This window comes from Heliangelus exortis, chromosome 4, assembly GCF_036169615.1.
Source record: "Heliangelus exortis chromosome 4, bHelExo1.hap1, whole genome shotgun sequence".
Lineage (NCBI taxonomy): Eukaryota > Metazoa > Chordata > Aves > Apodiformes > Trochilidae > Heliangelus > Heliangelus exortis.
The window spans coordinates 24791195-24812294 of NC_092425.1; the positions used below are offsets into that span (position 1 = coordinate 24791195).

Here is a 21100-nt window from a genome sequence, read left to right on the forward strand (position 1 = left end):
CACAGTTAAATGCAAAAATGTTACTGCCTTGACTAGTGATGTCTGCTATCTTCTGACAGGATTTCAAACATATATGAAAATAATATTTATGGTTCAGAAAAACTAAATTGTCAGTGTGACTGTATTATCAAGAAAAAAGAACAGCAATTTGCAACTCAAATGTATATGGATGCAAAAACCTTTCTGCTGATAACGGGTTTAATAACTGTAAATTATACATATCAAGAAATGGAATTTCAGGTATTTGGTTGTTCTTTTTGGAAAAAAAAATTACATTTAGAAAAATACCCCTTGACTAATGGAATCATGTTCTCTCTAGTCTACCATCTGAGGCAGAAGTAACAGCAAAAGTAATTTAGTGACTACATTATCTAGTTCTTAGTGGCTAAAACATTTCACTGTTGTAAATTCCAGGGCTGACAGTCAAATCACTTTCTCGTCTTGATTTGATAGCAATATAAATATAAAGGTTTTGAAGATAAATAACCATGAGGCAGACCTTTTGAAAGCATCCAGATGCAAGCGCTTTGAGCCTTTTCAGGCACAGAATGAATTAGCAAAGTAAATGCCTAAATTAACAAATAAAATTGGGAACACCAGTTGGCACCCTGTGTAATAAAGGCATAAAACCTTTTTGATCATGATTGCTCACTCAGTTGCATGTAAATAAATAAAAACCAAAGGCAACACGTTACAAGCTGATCTATATAATTGACATGCAGCTCATTTAGGTTAGATAATGTTTTGGTTCCAGTGAGCTGCTTTGATTTTAAAAGTTGCTTTTCTTGTACTGTTCCCACTTCAGCCAAACCTTTGCTATTTAATTGCAATATTCATGCTTCAAAAGTGTGCTGGCTTTGAGCAAAGGATGAGCAGCCATGAAGCTGGGGAAACTGACAATGATGCATTTTTTTTCATTAAAACCGGCCATGTGGAAACTGACATACGTCAATTGAAATATAAAATTTCTGCAGTTATTTTGAGAAAACTAGCCAGGTACAAATCTTACAAGCACTCCACTATAAAGAAACCACCACTCATAAATATGATTTCAAAACATGCATGAATAAATTGCAAAGCATGAACAGTGCAAGGCAGGTACAGAGAAAGCAGCCACATAACAGCCACAAGCAGAAGAGTCTGAAATTGCACTGCAGCTCCCTTGTTATTTCCCTGTGTTCATGTTCACAGATCTCAATCATGATCTAAAATCATATTCCAATTGAACTCATGTCACTGTTGTCATTAGTATTAGAGCTAGAAATGGTAAGAGATTCAGAATTAACCCATACATCTGTAGGTCATTGAAGGAGACCTCTAATTACTATAGGCTAGAATCTCTAACCAACATTCAACCAGCCCTTAAAAAGTATTACAGAATGCTTTCATTGGAAAGAGTTCAGCAGCCCTATCTTCACTGCTGTGCATCTCAGAGAAGAAGCTAAAAAACTGATCTAGAAAGAAAGGAAAAGCTGTGTAGGACATTTGCTTTCTTTTAAGGTCTTCAGTGCCTTATACAAGTAAAAAGTGTAAGTGGCAGGGGATATGAAAAAAAATACTATAATAAATACAAAGGCAGATGGGCATATTTGTTTCAAACTATATCATACTTAGTAGGAGTTCACTCAACATGTCAGTTAGGAAGTTTAAATATAGACAAAATACCTTCATATCATGTGTTTATGCAATTCAGTGCCAAAAAAATCTTGCAAATATTCTAAATGGCAACAACAGTCCTAAAAACATAAAACTTGAACTTTAGGCTACGAATCTTTAGAAATTAAAGATTAGGATATGTTATATCTGTGTGTTACATCTACTGCTGAACTTCCAACTTCCTCTGGAGACATGACACTGGCAAAGTGTACCAAGCAAAATAATTTTCCCACCCCTTTGGATGCTGTCATCTTCAGCATCTTAAATGCCTACATTGATTTTGAAAAGAACAAAAGTTTCAAAATGTTGTTTATGTTGCTGATTTCCAATACAATTCAAGAGCAAAAAACATTTGCTAAGTGCTGCTATATAGTGAAGACACTGTGTCAAGCTCTATCTTGACTGAGTATACATAAAAATTTACTGCTACAACTTCATATGAATGCAGTTTTATTTAGAGAATTTTTATACTCGCCTCTTCTTCACCCCACAAAAGGTAAACATTGGTTTAAATTAATTAAAAATTGGTTCTGAAAACTTTACCAGACATTCATTTTCAATTTCTCAATGTCTTCTAATTGTCTACATATTGTCTTAGTTGTACTAAATTACTTACTTCTCCTTTTTCCAACATCCCCTTTGGAGGTAGCAGCTTCATTCAGGAGTACCATTCCCATGGTGATTGCAGCATCTGTGTTGCCATTGTCAAGGAAAACAGCAGATATGTGTATACCTCAGAAAGCTGCAAAGGTACATCTAAGAACTAAACCTTTCAAGTTCATAAAATGAAAGAAAGCATTTATATACAAAACTGCATATCGCAACACACTCACCTGTAGCAAAAAAAGGTGTAGTGAGATTTTTCTTTGTGCATTCTAGATTAAAAAAAAAAAAAAAGGAAAAAAAGTTTAAAAGGGTTTAAAGGACAAGTTGTCAAGCAGGATACACAAATTCTGGGCAGCTATGGAAACAGCTATTCCCCAATGCCCTACAACATTCTGTACATTGATAGTAAAGGAATTTTAAAAATTCTCTAAGAAACAGAAATCATTCAGTGTTATTGCACAGTATATAGTGAGGGGTTTTGGTGCAAAATGAAGCAGTTGGACTGCTCCATCTTCCTCTACTTTTAGATAAGACATTAGCTTCTTCCTTAATGTCATATTGCTTAACAGTTTAGCAGAGAAGTTAGGCAAACATCTCAGAGGTACAGTCCTCTGTCACTTTCAGTATGTTAATGTCTCATTATAACTGTTACAAATGTGAACAAGTACATAATGATAAAACAAACTAATTTAGCAAGACCTTATACTATTAATTTAATTGTTTATTTGAAACTGTATAAACAAAAAGGAACAGCTACTACTGTGTTATAACATCTGTTCTGAAGAGGAGGCACAGCTCAATGACACAGTTAAGCAGGAGCGCATCAGGGGAGCTACATCTCAGTTTCAGGAAATACCAACTTCATCAGAGTTAACTCATTCGTGCATAAGGCTGTATTTTTAAGCATTATTTACTCCAGGGCTAGGTAGTAGGACTTAAACCAAAGAATAATAATAAGATTTATTTAAGAATAATAAGATTTATGCACACAGATAATTCCCAGAGCATGCTTCAGTCACGCTGCATCCACAAACAATATCTGCATCCTTTAAGATTATACACACACTAATCCTGCCAATGTTTAACATTTTTCATATTAGAAATGTTCAAAATTAGAACAAAATGCTCAAAGACACCTGAAATTTCATTTATACAATTGTATTTAAGATGAACCTGAGCAAAAGGATTTGAAAATGTCAACTCTAACTTCATCACACTCAGTCAGAGATTAGCAGCCTGTTAGAGATGAGACTTCCAAATTTCATGTATGTAGAAAAATACATGGGAAAAAAAAGGCCCAAGCTGTGATGGTAACTCACCAGAACCTCCTGGGGAAGTGTTCCATTTTGCAAAGGTTTTGAACTGCTTTGTAAATGTAATTTATTTGTTTGGTTATCTCATAAAACATTGCACATGATGTGGTCCTTTGCCATTTCCCTTACCCAGATGCTTCTGAGAAACAAAAAACCAACCAGCCACTCACTGAAAAGCCATTTGGCAGACACTGATTCTGTAACTTCATTCCTATTTTCTAACCAGACCACAGATTTAATTCACTATTCTTACCATCAGGAATGACAGTCTCACAGAAGCGTTTACTCTGCAACTGAGAATTTTAGATCTGTACCCAGCTGAACTGAGCTGGATTTTTTTCCTGTCTCTTGCAGTCTCACATCATTACCCTTAGAGCTCCCTCACACTGTCACTATTTTTTGTTGCATTCTAACTTTAGTCATCATTGCTGAGCTTTCAGCTTCAGTGGTTTCTTTTAGCTTCAATGACATCAGCTTCATAACTTCACACTCTTAACACTGAGCATGTCACTTGCCCGAGCTCTGTTGCGCTGAAGCAAAAAAACCAAGCTCACTGAATTGTTTTCAATGCAGTCATTAGGTTTTAGATGCAGAATATATAGTTTATTATTTTTCTCTCCAATTTCTAGCATTGCATTGTATGTCTTTACATTGTTTTGATATCCTACAAAAGAAAGCAGCAGTCCTACCTCTAAAAATAATCTTTTACAGAATCAAATTTCTCTAGCAGTGCAGAATTTAAAGTTTTGGCAAATGGTTAATTGGACAATTTTCCATGTGCAAACAATGAGATAGCATCAAAAGATGTATTTATTTTCTAATTCCTCTTTATCTCTCTGACTATGCATTACAAAACTACTCTGGAAAGATATGAGGACTGTGATACGAAGGTAAAACATGGAAAGCAAATGTTTTAAACTGTTCATGTTTTCTGATAAATGTCTCTCTCTGTAGCAATTTAGTTACACAAAACCAGTTCTACATCTTCTCAAATTTGGTATGATTCCACTTTCACATATTAAACTTCTGCTGCTCTTTTTTCTCAGCTAGTACATGCTTTTCATGGGAATTAACAACATATATTATTTAGTGCTTTTGAAAAGGTTCTGAGTCTTTTGATACATGGAGAACAACTTTAAATTTGGATTAAAAAAAGACAGTGATCATCAAAATCCATAAGATTATTCAGAAAATTATCAGCAGTAACAGTATGGTACTTAACCCACAAAAATCAAGATGTCTGATTGGAAGTGTTAAAAAAAGCCACAACAACAAAGCCAAAACAAACAAAAAAAGATTGGATCAATAAAGCCTGGAATGAAAGATACTCTACAAAATTAATTACTAGTAAATTCTCGCTACTTTTGATTAATATACTTTAATAGAAAATGTATTCACTCTTAATTCCATTCAGAAAGCTCAAGAGAAAGAAAACCTGATAGTTCATAAGTTTATTAGCATAATATCTAATTTATGTCTTTACTTCATAAATTTAGTCCTTATTAGTAGTGAGTGGGGGATAGAAGAAGCAGAGGAAATACATTGACTAACAGAGCTACTTTCATGAGAAAGGCTTGGTGTTGTCATTCATATTCTGCTGGATTTCTGCCAAAAGTGTACAATATGGCATCATCGTTATACATATACAGAAACAACTACCTTTTAGTTGCAGGTCATCCAGTTTCTTAACAACACCTGAGCAAGATAACTGGGAAACAAAACAGCCATCCACTAGAGTCTGTTCTCAGTTCACTGTTAAACAAAAGGAGGCTGGGTTATCACATAAACTTTAAAAATTTCTTGTTCACTTTATCATACATGGGACAAAGCAAAATACATACATTTTCTGCGAAGGAGTAATAGAATAAACAGGAAAATCTATGTTACTCTCTCTTCTCTTTTTTAGATTTTTTTTTTCTGGGAGTTGATAATTAGCATATGAGAAATTCTTTGCTGGTCCCTTATGAGAAGGTCATATTTCACTAATAGAGAGAGGTATTCGAACTTTTTCTTATTAACACTTAAACCTCTAAAATACCTGCTATAATTTCAAAAATACTGACCTCTTAACAAGTTTTTTATCTAAATCATTTCTGTATTGACTTAACTTTCAATTTACATTTGTAAAATCCTAGCATAACATGCATTATCATAATTTTATTTACAAAATATTCTCCGGTTACATGCAGTCTTAAAAACAAGGGGTTAACAACTTTTCTCAGCTCAAGAATTTTATTATTTTTCTTAATCATAGATTGAGGAAACTAATGTAGACAAAAAAATATAATTCTGCAATGAAAAAGGTCTCATGGTTCCTTTCAAGACATTTTTGCATCAGTTCAAGAAACAATAAGCAATGATATTCCACTTACGCTATTCAATGTGCAATCAGTCCTCAATGAGACCACAGGCATGGCAGAGGGTGATTCAAAAGCCTCAAGGGCTGAGGAATAGGGTAAATTTAAGATATCAATCACTGTATATCTCATCTCAGTGAAGAAGGATGACTCCTAATTCAGAAGTTGAAAAAAATGGAGGATGGTCTAAAAATTATTTCTCTGAATATCAATTTAATTTAAGCACGAATTGTACAAAATCAAGATGTACTTCAGTATTTTCTAATGGCCTGAGATCTAGTTATACTGATACTTACAAGAACCTTTTCAGCTTAAAGCCTTCTGGCTTCAGCTACACCAAATGACTTTATAAAAGCCATGGAACTGTTCCTCTTGTGATGCTCTTAAGACACTTGAAAGTAGAAAGACCACATAAAAGCTTCAGGAGAAGTGAAAGACTATGGAATCCATTTTGATTCAACTGCAACAATGTGGCATAGAGATACCTGACTAAGTTTGTGCCAAAGAACTAATCAAACATTCAGGGGTTTTCAGCCTGATTTACATCCTAATTATTCACACTGCAGCTGACTTATAGGATCACCTAAAACTAACTCTGGGGAGATTATTTTTTATGTATCTATGATTTATGATTTATGACTTTTTGGTCTTATAAATTACATCTGATAGAGTTTTATGCTTAGTCCTGTTCATATTGCAAATGCTTGCAGCATGGTTTGCACTATACAAAATATTTTTTCTAACCTTATTTACATTTTATAATTTGTCTCTACAAATTTTCTTGCCTAAAGACACAGAAAACACAGAAGAACCACACATCTCTAGAACAGGTAGATGTATAACAGTAATTAAGCTTCCTTAATATTAAGCATAGCAGATATTAAAATAATTGAATGATTTTTTTTCTTACTATTTCCTAACTTTTAAATACAGATACCTTGCTTCAAACAAAAAATTTGAGCTACTCATAAGTATTTATGATGCTATATCATTTTATCTCAGTATTTTAATAATTCATTCCAAACATTTAGTACATTTCTAAGCACTTCGTTTCAAACACTGGACTCAGTATGTTTAATTGTTTGTAAATACACTCTTGCTCTTTCAGCATCCACATACCCTATTTCTCTCTTCTTCTCTAAGCACCTATAAATGTTTTTAAGAATATCACATATTCTTTTTCTATATCATAAACCATCATCAATATGTGTCTAGGCTGGCATTATACTTTCCTTCATTGTTACAAGACCTGTCCAGTCTTGTAACTGGACTTAAAAGACATGGCTTATTCTTACAGGAATGCACTAGAGAATTATTCAATTTAGTAAAAGCTACTTGGGGATCCAAAGCAAAAAATATTTAACTCTGGAGTATGTTTTTGCATCTTTTAGCCAATGAAATGAATATGTTTCTTTATTATTAAACTGGCCATTAAAATCATTAAGTGATGCCTAAGGAAACCCTTAAAAATGCTATTGTCTTCAGCCTGAGGTCAGTGAATGTCTCTTGGTCTGTGGACTAGTAGTCAGCTATTTGCAAAAGGCACATAAAAATGGAGCAGTTGCTAGAGAAGCTAACAGCTAAATTTACTTTCCAGGGGTGTGCATTTCCACTGGAAAAATTTAGAGCCAGAAATTGAAAATGGTTGCAAATCACCGATCTCCAGAGTTGGTAATTTCATATAGAGGACACATGACATATTTGAAAGTAATTCAGCAAATCCACTATCATTTAGTTAGCTGATGGAATAGAATTATGTTTTATGCTGCACTGAAAAATGCCCAGTTGTAAATTTAAGGTCTTTGCATATCTCTCTGACATCTAAGACACTCTACTATCTTTCTCAAAAGATCATATTATAAATTATTTTAAGGCCAAGCAGTAGGACAATGAGGTAATGAAAGGAAATTTCTTCATTTTTTTAAGCTATCACCTCCTTATGCTTTGTTACAGTTAGGAGGAGACAAGCAGCCTCCAGAGGAGCCACTGAACCTACAAAGTTACCAGACAGTATTGGTGGATCATAAAAGTAAAGATTAAAAAATTCTCTGTAGGTTTTGCTGCTTTGGACATTGATTTGCTCATTTATTAAGAAGCATGCTTAAATATGTGTTTTGTGCTTTTAGTTCTTTTTCCACTTTTCCTCTTTTTCTTATCCTTAAGATCAAGGATACAAAAAAACTTACCTCACTGCTTCAATTGTCATCATCATTCATTTTTACATAACCTCTGGGGAACACAATTTGGTTCCACTCTGCATGACTGATAGAGGCTTACTACCAAGAGCTAAATGGGTATTGTTCTACTGCCTTTGACTCAATATTTCAGGTTCTTAAGCCCAGTAACTTTTCATGAGCACTACTGACATGTAGAAAGACATCTACCATTTAAATTCATTCTGTTGTTAAGTTTCCTTACACCAAAGAAGCACTTAATACACTTCATTTAAATTCACTCTGTAGGACAGGACATGTCTTTCATTATAGGTGTAATTTTAATACTACAGAAAAAACTTGTCTTTTTCTTTGTAACCAATCACATTTCCTTCTCCTTCTCAATCAACATCTCATATCCACCTACACAGCTGTCACATTAAATTCTGCCTCGGGAATTCAAATTAACAAACTGAAAAGACATTTCCATTTTTACTTAGGTGCATATGTTTTATCAGCATCAAAATTAACTAAGTTTAATAGCAATATTGAGAAAAACTATCTGGTTAATAGTAAGTACTAATTCCTATAATAATGGTTTCGATTTATCTCCTGTAAAACAAATAATTTGCTTAATAAACGTTTTTGCTAATTAAAATATTTACTGTAAATTTTAAACTTACTCTGTATAATATTCACTGTTGCTTCTAAAAGTAAAAAAATAGACACATTACATTCAAATGAATTTTATTTCTCTAGGGAATGAAATAATAACTTGATGAACATGGATGTTCATTAGAAATACTGCCTACCAAAGGGAGAAATTAAATAACTGAAAAAACATTTCAACTTCACCACTGCCTATCCAACCTTACAATTCCTCCTTTTTTTTTTTTTTTTTTTTTTTCCTGAAAAGACCTGTATTTACAGCTCAGCACTACATCCTCCAAAAGCTGTTTGGTTTTCAACAGTCAGCAATCTCTATCTACAGCTAATGACAACTGTAATACTGATTATGCAGTTTGCTTCACATTGTTCCTCTTGAAAATGACAGTTTTTAATTCCACAATTACATCTTTTACCCCTGTATCTTCTCAGTAACCCCATTCTAACTCATGTGACATTAGTGTTTAACATCCTTGTCTTTAGTTCCTCTTCTTTGTCTCTCCAAGAATGTTGATCTACTCTGGATTTCTTTTTTTATAAATACCTGAACATTTGGGCTGACTCATGTGTGACTGCCATTTCTGTCAGAATAGGGTTGCAAGAATAGACAGCAGCAGCCTGGAAAATCTTCTGCATGAGGAAAGAGTAGAACTTTTCAACTTCAAAAGGAGAAAATAAAGAGAAATCTATAAGACATAATATAGAAATCGCCAACAGAAAGAAAAAAAGAAAAAGAAAAAAAAAGTTGTGCCATACTTAATTCAAAAAAAGGATTAAAAATAAACAAGGAGGTATTAAATGGTGGTGAGGAGCTATAATATTCTGTATGCTAGCTGTGGCTCAAAAATCCCTATATAATTTATTATGATTGGATGTTTTGCTTTGCACAGTCCTGCTCTATCTTAAGTCATTGCTTCACATACACACAGATGTAAACTGTGATGATACCCTGAGAAGATGCTAAACTTTCTTATATCATAATGTGTTTATATATATGCTCTTTTTATGTGGTAGAACTAGATATCCAGTAAACAGATTGCCTTACCAGTATTACTCACAAGTTATTCATCTGTGTAAATTATGCAATCCTAGAGTCCTCAGAAATTCTCAAACTCATTAGAAGCAACAACCTTGCATTACAGCCTGACGAATGTCTAGCATGTTGATATTTCCACATAGGCTTCTGCTTCTATTTCCCTTTACCAAAAGATTTCTGTCAAAATCAAATCTATTCCATGCTTTTTTAAAATAAATTTTGTTTTTGCAGTCTGCCACATTTATTCTACAGTGGTTATACATCCATTTCTGTGACAACTTTTTGATAATTTTTGGATATCACAGAAAAGTCCCAATGTGGATATAATTTTACATAACTGCCCAAATTATTATGTTTGTCAATTACACCCAGTTGCTTGAAGCAGTGCACATCAGGCTACTGTGGGGATAAATACCATTATATATTACATAGAACTTCTTTCTCAATTGCAAATTATAACAAGGTTCTGTTGCTCCTGGGAAGGAAATCAAAGTTGGTCAATTTCAAAGAAAACTGAAAACAGGTATTTAAAAGAAAAGCACACTTTTATGGGTCATTAAATGCAACCTCGAATTAAAACTATACCTGTTATTCAGTATTATTTTTTCTCTGGAAATTAATATTAAAGCTCTACCTCTTTACAAAAAAAAAAAACAAAAACAAACAAACCCCAAAACCACAAAAACCACCAAAACAAAAAAACCAAACATAATATAGCATGAACTAAGATGCAGTAAAACATCTGTTAGGACTAGAACTACTTGTTTAAAATATACAAAATTTGGGCATAGACCTAGTCTGTAATTAGTAACACTGTACAAATTTTTACTGCATGCTATTTTTCTTTATAATATAATTGAAACTGAATATCTGACACCTCACAAATCCTTCTTATCCATGTCATAGTTATAAATTACAGCTTTGTAAAAAAACCACAGCTTTTTATATGGAAATCATCTAGTAGGCTGAGTAGAATCACTATCTAAAAGCAAGTATAGGAATGCAATAGAAATTCATATTTTCTCATCAGAAATACTAAAAATTCACTTTATAGAGAAAAACATAGCTTTTCAACACCTAACAAGAGGTGACAACCCCCATCCTTGTTCTTACTACTGCAAAGTGAAAAGAAACTAACAAATGAAGTATGTACATTACCAGCATAATAATGTCTGGTTTTAAGATTCAACACCTCTTTTAAACTTTAAAGGATAAAGTGAATGTACTGCTATTTCTCAATCTAATATGCCTTTTTCCTAATTTGTACATTTTCTATCAATATTTCCTGAATAAACAGATAATGAAGCAGCAATGAAGCAGCTAGTAATTACTACCAACAGATAAAAGATAAAGAAGTATTAATTCCTTCATGCATAACTATTGAAATCTGTGAAGATTTCACGTCAGTTGTGAAATTTTTGTGTGTCCAAAAACATAGCTCAGCAGTGGTGAGCCATGAAATGAAACTTTAGAGTTTCATTTCTTTTTGCAAGTGGCAATGAAAAAAGCTCATTGAAAGGATTCTTTCAGACAGCTGCTTTAATGTATTTAGCCAACTTCCCAGTTTAAAGATGATACCAAAAAAAATGTATCACTTTCATGCCTCAGTCAAACAAAATAGATCACAAACTAAAGTTTTGTTTTGGGGGGTTACTTCTCCCATTCTCAAGTAGCCAACAGGATTTGTTTTAGCTAATTTGTTTAAATGCTAAAAAATAAATTGTGGCTGTACAAAAGAAAACAAAGAAGATACCAATAAGAAGCACACTATCTATAATATAATAAACTTAATATGACACACGTCTTTCAAAAAACTGTAACAATTAATAATCAGTAAGTTTTGACTTTGCAGTTTTTAGGTACAACTATTTAATTTTAAATCTCTCTTCCCAAGGAAAGGAGCCCAAATTTAGAAATCGGGAAGAACTAAACATGCTTCCAAAATTTTAACATATACCATGTGTTTTTGACACAGCATTAATTAGGGTGTGACATAAAACCTGGAGAACAGACAGAATCACAGAATGGCTGAGGTTGGAAAAACCCTATTGAGATCATCTCCTCCAGCCCCTCTGCTCAAGCAGCCTGCCCAGAAGTATGCTCAGTGGAGTTTTAAATAGTTTCACAGCCAGACTCTGCAGCCCCTCTGGGCAACTTGTTCTAGAGCTGCCCACCCACACATTAAGTAGAATCTTCTTGCCTTCAGACTGAATTTCCTTTTTCAGTTTGGGCCCACATGTCTTGCCCTGTAAGATGGCACTAGTAAGAAAGTCTGTCTCCTTCTTCTTCATCTCCTTCCACCACTCCTTGATTAGCTCCTCCTGATAGCCTTCTCTTCTCTAGGTTAAATAGCTCCAGTGCTCTCACACTTTCCTTGTTGGAGAGATGTTCCCCCCTTAATCATCTTCGTGGCCCTTTGCTGGACTTGCTCAAGACTGTATCTTCCCTGTACTGAGAAACTCAGAACAGGACACAGTATTCCAGTTCAACTGAAAATATTGCATTTACTTTGCAAAACAGGGTCATAACTCTGAAGTGAAATTTGTAGTGGCTATTTCAGAGCAAATAAGGTTTCACAGGTAGAAAAATTAATGCCAGGCAACGTATTAAATATTATAAAGCAAAAGGATGTAATGACAATGCTTTCTTTGGATAGTAAATGCCAAAGAAAAAGGCAGACAGGGAAGCCAGAGGAAGGGCAGGATCTTAGTCAACATAACTTCAGGGGCAGAATGAGACAGAAACTACAAGCATTAAACTGAGCTCTGACTGTTACTTCAAGCTAGGAAATGTTATTTTCTTCCTCTTTTTCTGAGAGGCAGGTATTTGTGCTGGAATGACTGTATTTTAATAGTGGTTAATGGTGAAAAGAGTTTCCACCCAATAAGCAAAGATGATTAGAACCAGGGTGTAAAGAGATCATATAGTATGTGTGTTTTACTGAAAGAATAACAGTAGGTTTCAGAGCCTTTCTGTGAGGACATGATGTAAGAACAAATGGGACTGGCTTGTTTGTTTGAAGAACTAGTACTAAGCTGCTTAGGTTAGATGAGGGGAAAAAAAATCAAAAAGACAAACTATATGGAGGACAAACCATCTTCATGCATGATTAGTAAATTCCATTGTGCTTTCCTTGTCAGTTAAAAGAAATAAAATAGTTTTAACGTTGACTTTTTAGCTTTTATAATAAAGAGTGAAAAAGAGAAGAAAATTGTTTTTGCTACTGAAAAGGTAACAAGGGAAAAACATTAAGATAAAAAAACAGGCATAAGAACAACAAAAGAAATAACAAGGCACATCAGCTAAAAGCAATCCCAGCTTTTCTTGGCAGTAAATAGCAACAACATTTGATATTTATTTAAACATATAAAGTAAGTAAGCCAAAATACAATACCTCCTCAAAAGTTCCATGATATTCACTGTCAGAACGATGTTATTTAAGAGTACACTGTGCCTTAGCTTGCTTTTTTCTATTCATCACCAGTTTGAAGGATACTCAGCAGAAGAATAATATGTGATTCTGCAACAAACTGAGCTTGACTGCTTCCATGTATGTAACTCTGCAAAATAAAAATGAAAAGCAATCTTTGAAACAATTGAAAATGGTGCAAATGGATATGTGAGAATCAAAATAAAACCTTTTTTGCAGAAAAATATAGACAGGTATAAGTTGGTGCAGTTTATGGATATATGTTTAGTAAAAAGGAGCCTTTAAAATAGTGTATTTAGGCAAAGCACTTACATGTAGTGAATGTAATGTGTTATACAGAAGTGCTTTATACTTGAGTCTTTCATACAGCTGCTAGTGTGGAATAAAGAACATGCATTTATTTGTTCAGGAGATATATTTTTGAGAAGGGAGGTGATGAAATCAAGGACATGCCTCTGCACAGTTTTTACAGAAGTAAAAACCAAACCCCTGCCTTAAAAAAAAATTCATTCTACTTTACTCTTAGTGGGATTGAATGAAGTTTCTTCATAAAAAATCCTATTACATCTTTCTCCAAGAAGGTTTATTTGTGGCTTTAAAAAAATTCCAATTCATAAAATGTCTTGTTTATATGAAATTGTAGTAAATACATTCAGAAATGGTAATACTAAATGCAGACTAACATAGTCTGCTTTTTTTTCCCTAAATAATAAAGCGCTCATCTTGAACAATTATTATTAAGAAACTGTAGCATATTATCCATAAGTTGTGTTTATTGTTAACTGACTAAGAAAGCAAAAATGTAAGCAAGACTTTGAAAGACTGCAAGCATGCACAAAACGAGATTTTCTCTCTTCCTGTACTACATCAATTACAAACATTTAGTACAACTTACCATACTATTCTGTGTGAAATTAAATACATCCATATTCTCAAGTATTAGTTACATGCATTCTTCTAAGCCATAAATAGGATTTTCACCCCAATTAAATAGAAAGAAAAATGTTCACTCCTACTAGGTAAGGAAAAAAAAGTAACTGTACCTCTTCTTATAGATTCAGCAATTTGTTATTTTGTTTAAAAGCCATACATTCTGCTTTAATTCATTTTGCTCTGAATAATTCTGCCCCAATACCACTCTTGTCAAGATTCAGACCAATTCATGTTTGAAATACTCTGATGCTTCAGCATACAAAAGAATTCCTTCATCCACACTGGTTCAATTCTGGATGATGAACTGTCAAAACATGCAGTTCATATGATGAGAAAAGTTTTCACTCAATAGATGGCTATTTGTTATTTTCAAAATTCAATTGAATTCTGCTCATTCACCTAACCAAATTAAGGCTAAACCAGGCAAGAACTTCCTGTATCTAAAGATTAAATACTTAGTGCTAATGAACTGAAGATGGCACATTTATATAAACACTCTCCAGGACGGCCAACAATGTAATATATTTTTAAACTTCCCTAATTACAGCAAACTCTTCAAGAAAGATAGCCATGTTTCAGTAAAATACTTAAGTGTAATCTCTGCTCTTTCCCTCCTTTCTTTCAATGCAATATAGAAACAAAGTAATTGGAAATAAGGCTTTTGTGAGTTATATGTTAGTAATTAAGGCAATACAAGTAACTTGTGGAGTAGCCAAGATCAAAATTAAAACATAATTTTAGGTGCTCCAGTAGACTTTCTTAAAATAAACATAATGATATCTATTTATTATGAGTATGTGAATGACAGATGCTGGGGTGGAGGGACCAGATTAAACTAAATTTGGTTTAGTAATAGTATAGCATACAAAGCTGCTTCATGAAGTATAAATAACTTGTCCTGAATTTACAAGATATCTCACGACAAACATACAATAAAGTGTACTGGAAGCCAATAAAAAGCAGATATTTTTGAGAATAATTATCCAGGCTGATGATAAACTGAATTTATATTGCATGTTGAAGAAACTTCTGTATGGAGAGTGCCCCCCAGGGAGGAGAAAACAGGCCAAGATCAAATGATAGGTGGGAAAGAGATGAAGCAACAGACCAGCTACCTGCCCCCAAAGAGAGTGAGCTATGAATTCCACAGCAGTAAGCTAAGTACTATTCATTTGCCTTCATTTACCCACATTAACATTCAGAGTGAAATTCATCAGAGAGAGGAACATTACAAAAGGCCATGGATTACTTAATTAGGCTGAAACCTTCAGAATGACCTATTTCAATTAAAGTCCATCAATTTTGCCAAGAACATGTATTAGCTGGAAAAATCTGTTCTTTTCTCCTAGAGAGGAAAGAAGAACCCCACAACATTCTTTATCCCATCAGAGTTTTCCATGTTTTCAAGTTAACATCCAGGATTAGTATCAGCTTCATCAGTATGTAAGTGTTTAAAAAGCAAAAGTTCTAAAATGTTCTCTGACAATACCATATGCACCTTACCATATTAAGTGTGAATTCAGGAAAAGGTTAAACATGTTAAGGAGAACAAATAGTTCATTCAGTAAAGGGAACATTCTGAGACCAATTAAGAAGATATATTAATTTAATGCTTTATTGTTTGCTTTCATGATCATATGCATATTTCTCTAGACAAGGATTTTTTTTTCCATGCTAGCTAAGTAACACTTCAAAATCAGTACTCTGCTCAGAAAGATTAAGGATAAAATCTTATGCAGCTCAAAAAACTTAGACTCTTGACTCTTTTATATCTGTTTAAATATTATGTTTCCTAAGGAATAGTATAGTTTCACTTAGCTTCACTTAAAGAAACACTCTCCATATACACTTATTTGATTACTCATAGTAGTATCTGTTCAGTTCACCCAGTCAGATCAATTTTAACTTGCTTAAGACTGCAATAGGGGATTTCATATGAAGTTCTCAGCCTAGGCAGGCCTGTGAAAATCTGAAAATAAAAACCTAATGTAATTCCACATTTTATTTCCATCACAGAAGATACTATTAGCTGCTGGGAATAGTACATGCAAAGTAGAATACTTTCCCTGTAGCAGCCAGCCTTAAAAAGTCCTTAATGTGACCACCGATGTGAAAAACTAAATGATACTGTGCTGGGCCTAAACTGTTCATACACGTGAGAATGGCTGCTATCCTACATCTGTTACATGAGGACATGATCTGCCAAAATAATTAAAAGCCTTTTTTCTTTTTGATGGGGGGATACAACATGGGCATGAGTTTATTATAAAGAGCTTAAACAAGACTGAAACTGAGTAAGAAAATATATTAAGTAACATCTCAAAAACTTAAATACAAAATGCCTTGACTCTAATTCATTTCCTAAACAGCTCTGAAACCTCTGACTATTCCACTCAGATAGTATTTTCCAACAGCTAGGATTATATGTGTTTAATAGGAAAATTTATTTTATTGTAATTATTTTTTAATTGTAGATTCCAAGTTATAAAAGGGCCTATCTGCAAATTATGCTTAAGTATGTCAAAATTTAACATAGTATTAAACACAAAATAAATTTAAACTCACTGCTAACAGAAATCCTGCCTTAATTAATTGTTTCTGGAAAAATGAAGAACATATATGATTATAGTAAGAAATGTTCAGCCAGCTGTTTGAGCCAGTAGTTTTTTCAAGGATCTTCATGAAACAAAACAGGAACATTTTAGCTCAGCACTAACCCACTTGAAAAAAAACAAAAAACAAACCCACTTTATTTCATACAGTTATTAGCTCTATGAACACCTCCAACTCAAACAGAAGCCAACAGAATGTCAGTCTGGTGAAAGTTTCATGTATGATATTCCTAGCAAGCAATTGCTCTAAGCAATGTCTCTAAATGAAATCCAATCCAGCTCCGTTACAGAGCAGCAAGACCAGAACTAAGAAACCAGGTAATGTTCACAAACCAATGCTCACAAAATGGTGAGGAATCGAGAGATTTACCAGAGGTCACGACTGTGCACTTCTAGTGTTTTTTGTCCACCTTACACTGAAGCACTTCACTGCAAAACATAGTAGGATAGTCTAGAAAATCCACATTGGACCCCACAAATAGAACTCTATATATTTAAACCTGTCTTGGCATCTGTAGTGTAAAAGTTAGAGCATGTATTCACACTCCCACCTACTAAACATGACTGTAAAATGTTATCAGTCACTTTTGATGGGAGAGTTTAATAGCTATGGATAAATTTCGCCCTGGTTAATACTTAATCATGATTTTTTAAAAAATATAGAAATACAGATACACAATCTCACACGACTCCTTAATTCTCTTCTATATTAGATCAATGAATAGGAGGTACATCTTCCATGAGGTCACTGCTGTGTTAACCACTGCTCCAAACCAAAAAGAGTCCAGTGAGAGCAGCCAGTTTGCACAGGACTGGCTGGCTGAAACTGGCTTTGCTGGCTGCCTTCCACAAAGTCCATCTGGCACTGAGCACAGAATAAGATATGGGTTCCCATCCTTAAGGCAAAAGTGGAGATGCTGCTCACTTTTGTAGACCAGCTGTCTCCATAGATGGTATAATTTAGAACAGTATTCAAATCCTAACTTATGGTGCTGCTTTGGTTCTACCTAGAGAGCTTTAATGCTATACTGCATTACTTAGGGTGCCAGGTCTAGAAGTCCTATCCAAGGAATCAGTTAGTTGAAGGGATCTCACAAATCCAGAAACAGCAAATTCTCTGCTCAGCTATGCAGAGGCTTTGATATAACTGGCTGAATAAAAATTTATTCTGAGGAACTCCTCCCACATTTATCAATTACTAAATAATAAAAAGACTAGAGTGAGAGGACAAGGAGAAATAGTTTCAGGACTTGAAGAAGAGAGATTTATGTTAGACATTAGGAAAAAAAATTCCTGTGAGGGTGGTGAGACACCGGCACAGGTTGCCCCCTCCCAGGAAGTGTTCAAGGTCAGGTTGGATGAGGCATTGAGCAACCTGGTCTGGTGGGAGGTGTCCCTGCCCATGCAGGGGGGTTGGAACTAAATGATCTTTAAGGTCCCTTCCAACTCTAGCCATTCTATGATTCTGTGATACAGTGGTTCTTCAATGAATAATTTCTTCACGGGTTTCAGAAAAAAATGCAGAACTTAACCTGTCACTAGGAATAAAACATGGCAACCCTTACAGCACTTAATACACAAGTTACCTATTAGACTGACACACAAAAAATGCTTTCACCCCTTGAAGGGTATTATGACATGCAGTACCCATGTGAGAGGCTTAAAACAGAAATGAAGGTAAGATTTCCAGGATCCCTGAAACAGCATTCTGGTCATCTTCAGAAGTTTACATAACACAGCTTAGTCTAGCTGACTGAGGAGAGTAGATTTTACAACTATGATGCCTTGGTTAACATTGAGACAACTATTTAATCAACTTCAAAGGGCAAAAAAATTTCAAAGAAAATTGAACTTCCTACACATTTCATTACTCCTAGATAACCACGCCAGTAATTCTAATGAAAGAAAAGCTGCAATTTAAGTACAATTCTTAGTAGCTGTTTTGGAGTGCAAACTTCTTGCTTAATATAAGGAATACAAACTACAATACTTCTCATTAGGAAACAAAAGAAATGTTCTTCATGAACAGCATAGCACATTGTTAATAACTATTTTATGAATTCTCAAATATCCCTGCACTTTTTGTCATCATCCTGATACTAAACACATTATGGGATATCTCTCACTGGTCCTTAAGCTTTTTTTTTCTTAAAAAAAAAATTAAAAAGTAAAATTAAAATATTTATCTAGATGCTGCCATATACCTACAGTTAGTTTTGATATAAGGATTAGGCAGCAATGATGACACAAGACCCAAACATCAGCTAAGAACCATGGTTAAATAATTTATTTTTATCCTCAGCAAGTTGTATAGTGGTAACTCTTCTTCCTCATCCCATCGCTTGAATGCTTTTTTCTAAGAGACAAGAGCAATTAAATGACTTGTGTGAGAGTGATGATGATCTTTACACCACTGGTGTTTTGACAAAGACTGGCCATGGTATAACACAGTAAAGACAGTTATCACATAGTCAACACAAAACACAAATAAAGTTTTCCTCACGGATTATAAAGGTGGAAGAACTGAAATAGCCATCCAGACAAGCTCACTTAATTTCTGTTATTTAGTGTATGATTTAGAATTTGAAGTTAGTGAAACGTAATAGGATCAGAGATACCAGAAAATATATATTTCTCTAAGTTTCCCATTTTTTCCTGGGTCTGTAGTAACATTCTTTTGACAAAGAAATTGCAGCCATTTTGGATACAGCTTTCACCATAACAACCTATACTTTTAGGTAACTCTTATGAACTCAGATATGTTTTTAATTTCATAGACAGGAGCTACAGTATATTCTTTTTTGCAATTTCACAGTACTCTTCCAATTGGTTTCCAAGCTGTGAGGCAAAAAAGTGACTTCTGAAGCAGAAGTGAAAATAGAAAGGCTTTATTTACAACATAAAAGGCTTACAAAAACCTATTTGTAATTTTACAACACTAACTGCAAAATAAACTTTACTGAATCGAAACAGCTATGAAAACCACAAAGTTTGTAGCAGAAGTTGTATAAATCCCAAACTACACTGAAGCCACAATACAATAAAAAATAGGAGAATGTAGGAATAATCCTGTATTTTAATGTATTTACCTAATCCAAGCAGACTGGATGCTGCCCCTAATTCAGCCACTAATAATTTTGAGTTATATTATCTCAACTGCAGGTTTTGCATATGACCACTAATTGTAAGTTCTATAGTTGGCAAAGTAATTTTTTGGATTTGCAGGGAAAGTTGTTAAGTATAGGGGAAATATTATTTATATTTGGAATGCTAATTTAAAAATACTAATTATCTAGAAAGGTGAAACATACAAGGCAGGCATGACCAGGCATGAAAAATCAGTCTATCTGATTGAATAGTTAGATATATGCCATGGCTAGATAGAAACTATGGCAGTCTTTCTTGACAAAGTAATTTTAAGTACCATTTAAAGCACAACCTCTACATCAATTTGTAAACCTTAACACTCAGTTCAGAAAGAGGTATCTGAGCACACACTATAAACTAAACACATTCATGAATTAGAAAGCACATTTGTTGAGTACAACTGTGGGTCTCTGGTTCACTTTCAAACCACATTGTTTAGTATGTGCTGGATTAATTTCAAGAGGAAAATTGACAGAAAATTGACAAAACAGGAACACAAGGCTGTGGAGCTACAGCTGCCAACAAGGGACAGCAAATCTTATTTGTTGTATTTGCTTTCAGCTATATGTATTTCAGGATTTTTTTTTTATAGTAACCAAAAAGAGAGAATTGTGTGAAAAATACAACTTTCAAATATTCTAAAATTTTATCAACACAGTTTCATAAGCAATGTTTTACTATGTTATACAGCACGTACAGTCACATACATATGTGCATGCCCTACGATTTAATATTCTCTGGGATTCTGTCATTATGTGACAGTGAATTAGAATAAAACCTCAAAATGTAATATTCTTTATTGACAGCAGTTTTATGTACCAAACTATGCAAGTAAACGAAGTATTAACATTAAAGTCAGTAAAAAAGGGAATGTGTATTTTCCCTACAAAGGAGTTAATAATTCTTTTCAGGTTTACGTGTAACTTATCATCTGATGTTTTTATATCATTTCAATGGACTAAAGCTTTAAATACTGAAATTTTAAGTTCATTACATATAATTGCTGTACAGCATTACATATTAACATCACTCCTGGTATAAAGAGAACATCTTAATTTTTAAGAAACCAGAACTCTGTCTAGCACATATTGCTTGAGTGAAACTTATTTATACTCCTTTAATTCTTTTTCCAAACCCTTTTCTTTATATTTAGTCTCTCTTTTTTTCTGCTTATTCCCCTAGATCTGGGAA

The 21100-nt window shown here is 33.9% G+C and overlaps 1 protein-coding gene across 4 annotated transcripts in view; it reads right to left on the bottom strand.

Moving 5' to 3' along the window:
* Nucleotides 1-21100, bottom strand: part of TUSC3 (tumor suppressor candidate 3) — a 112867-nt gene that overhangs the window by 8834 nt on the left and 82933 nt on the right. For 3 of the 4 annotated variants that reach the window (XM_071743457.1, XM_071743459.1, XM_071743460.1), the window contains 2 exons: nt 13284-13347; nt 2273-2347 (listed from right to left, as the gene is read on the bottom strand). In XM_071743457.1, the coding sequence (XP_071599558.1) occupies nt 2273-2347; nt 13284-13347 (139 nt within the window). Of the gene's footprint in view, nt 1-1674; nt 1737-2272; nt 2348-13283; nt 13348-21100 lie in introns of those variants that run through there. The other variant, XM_071743458.1, reaches the window with a different exon arrangement.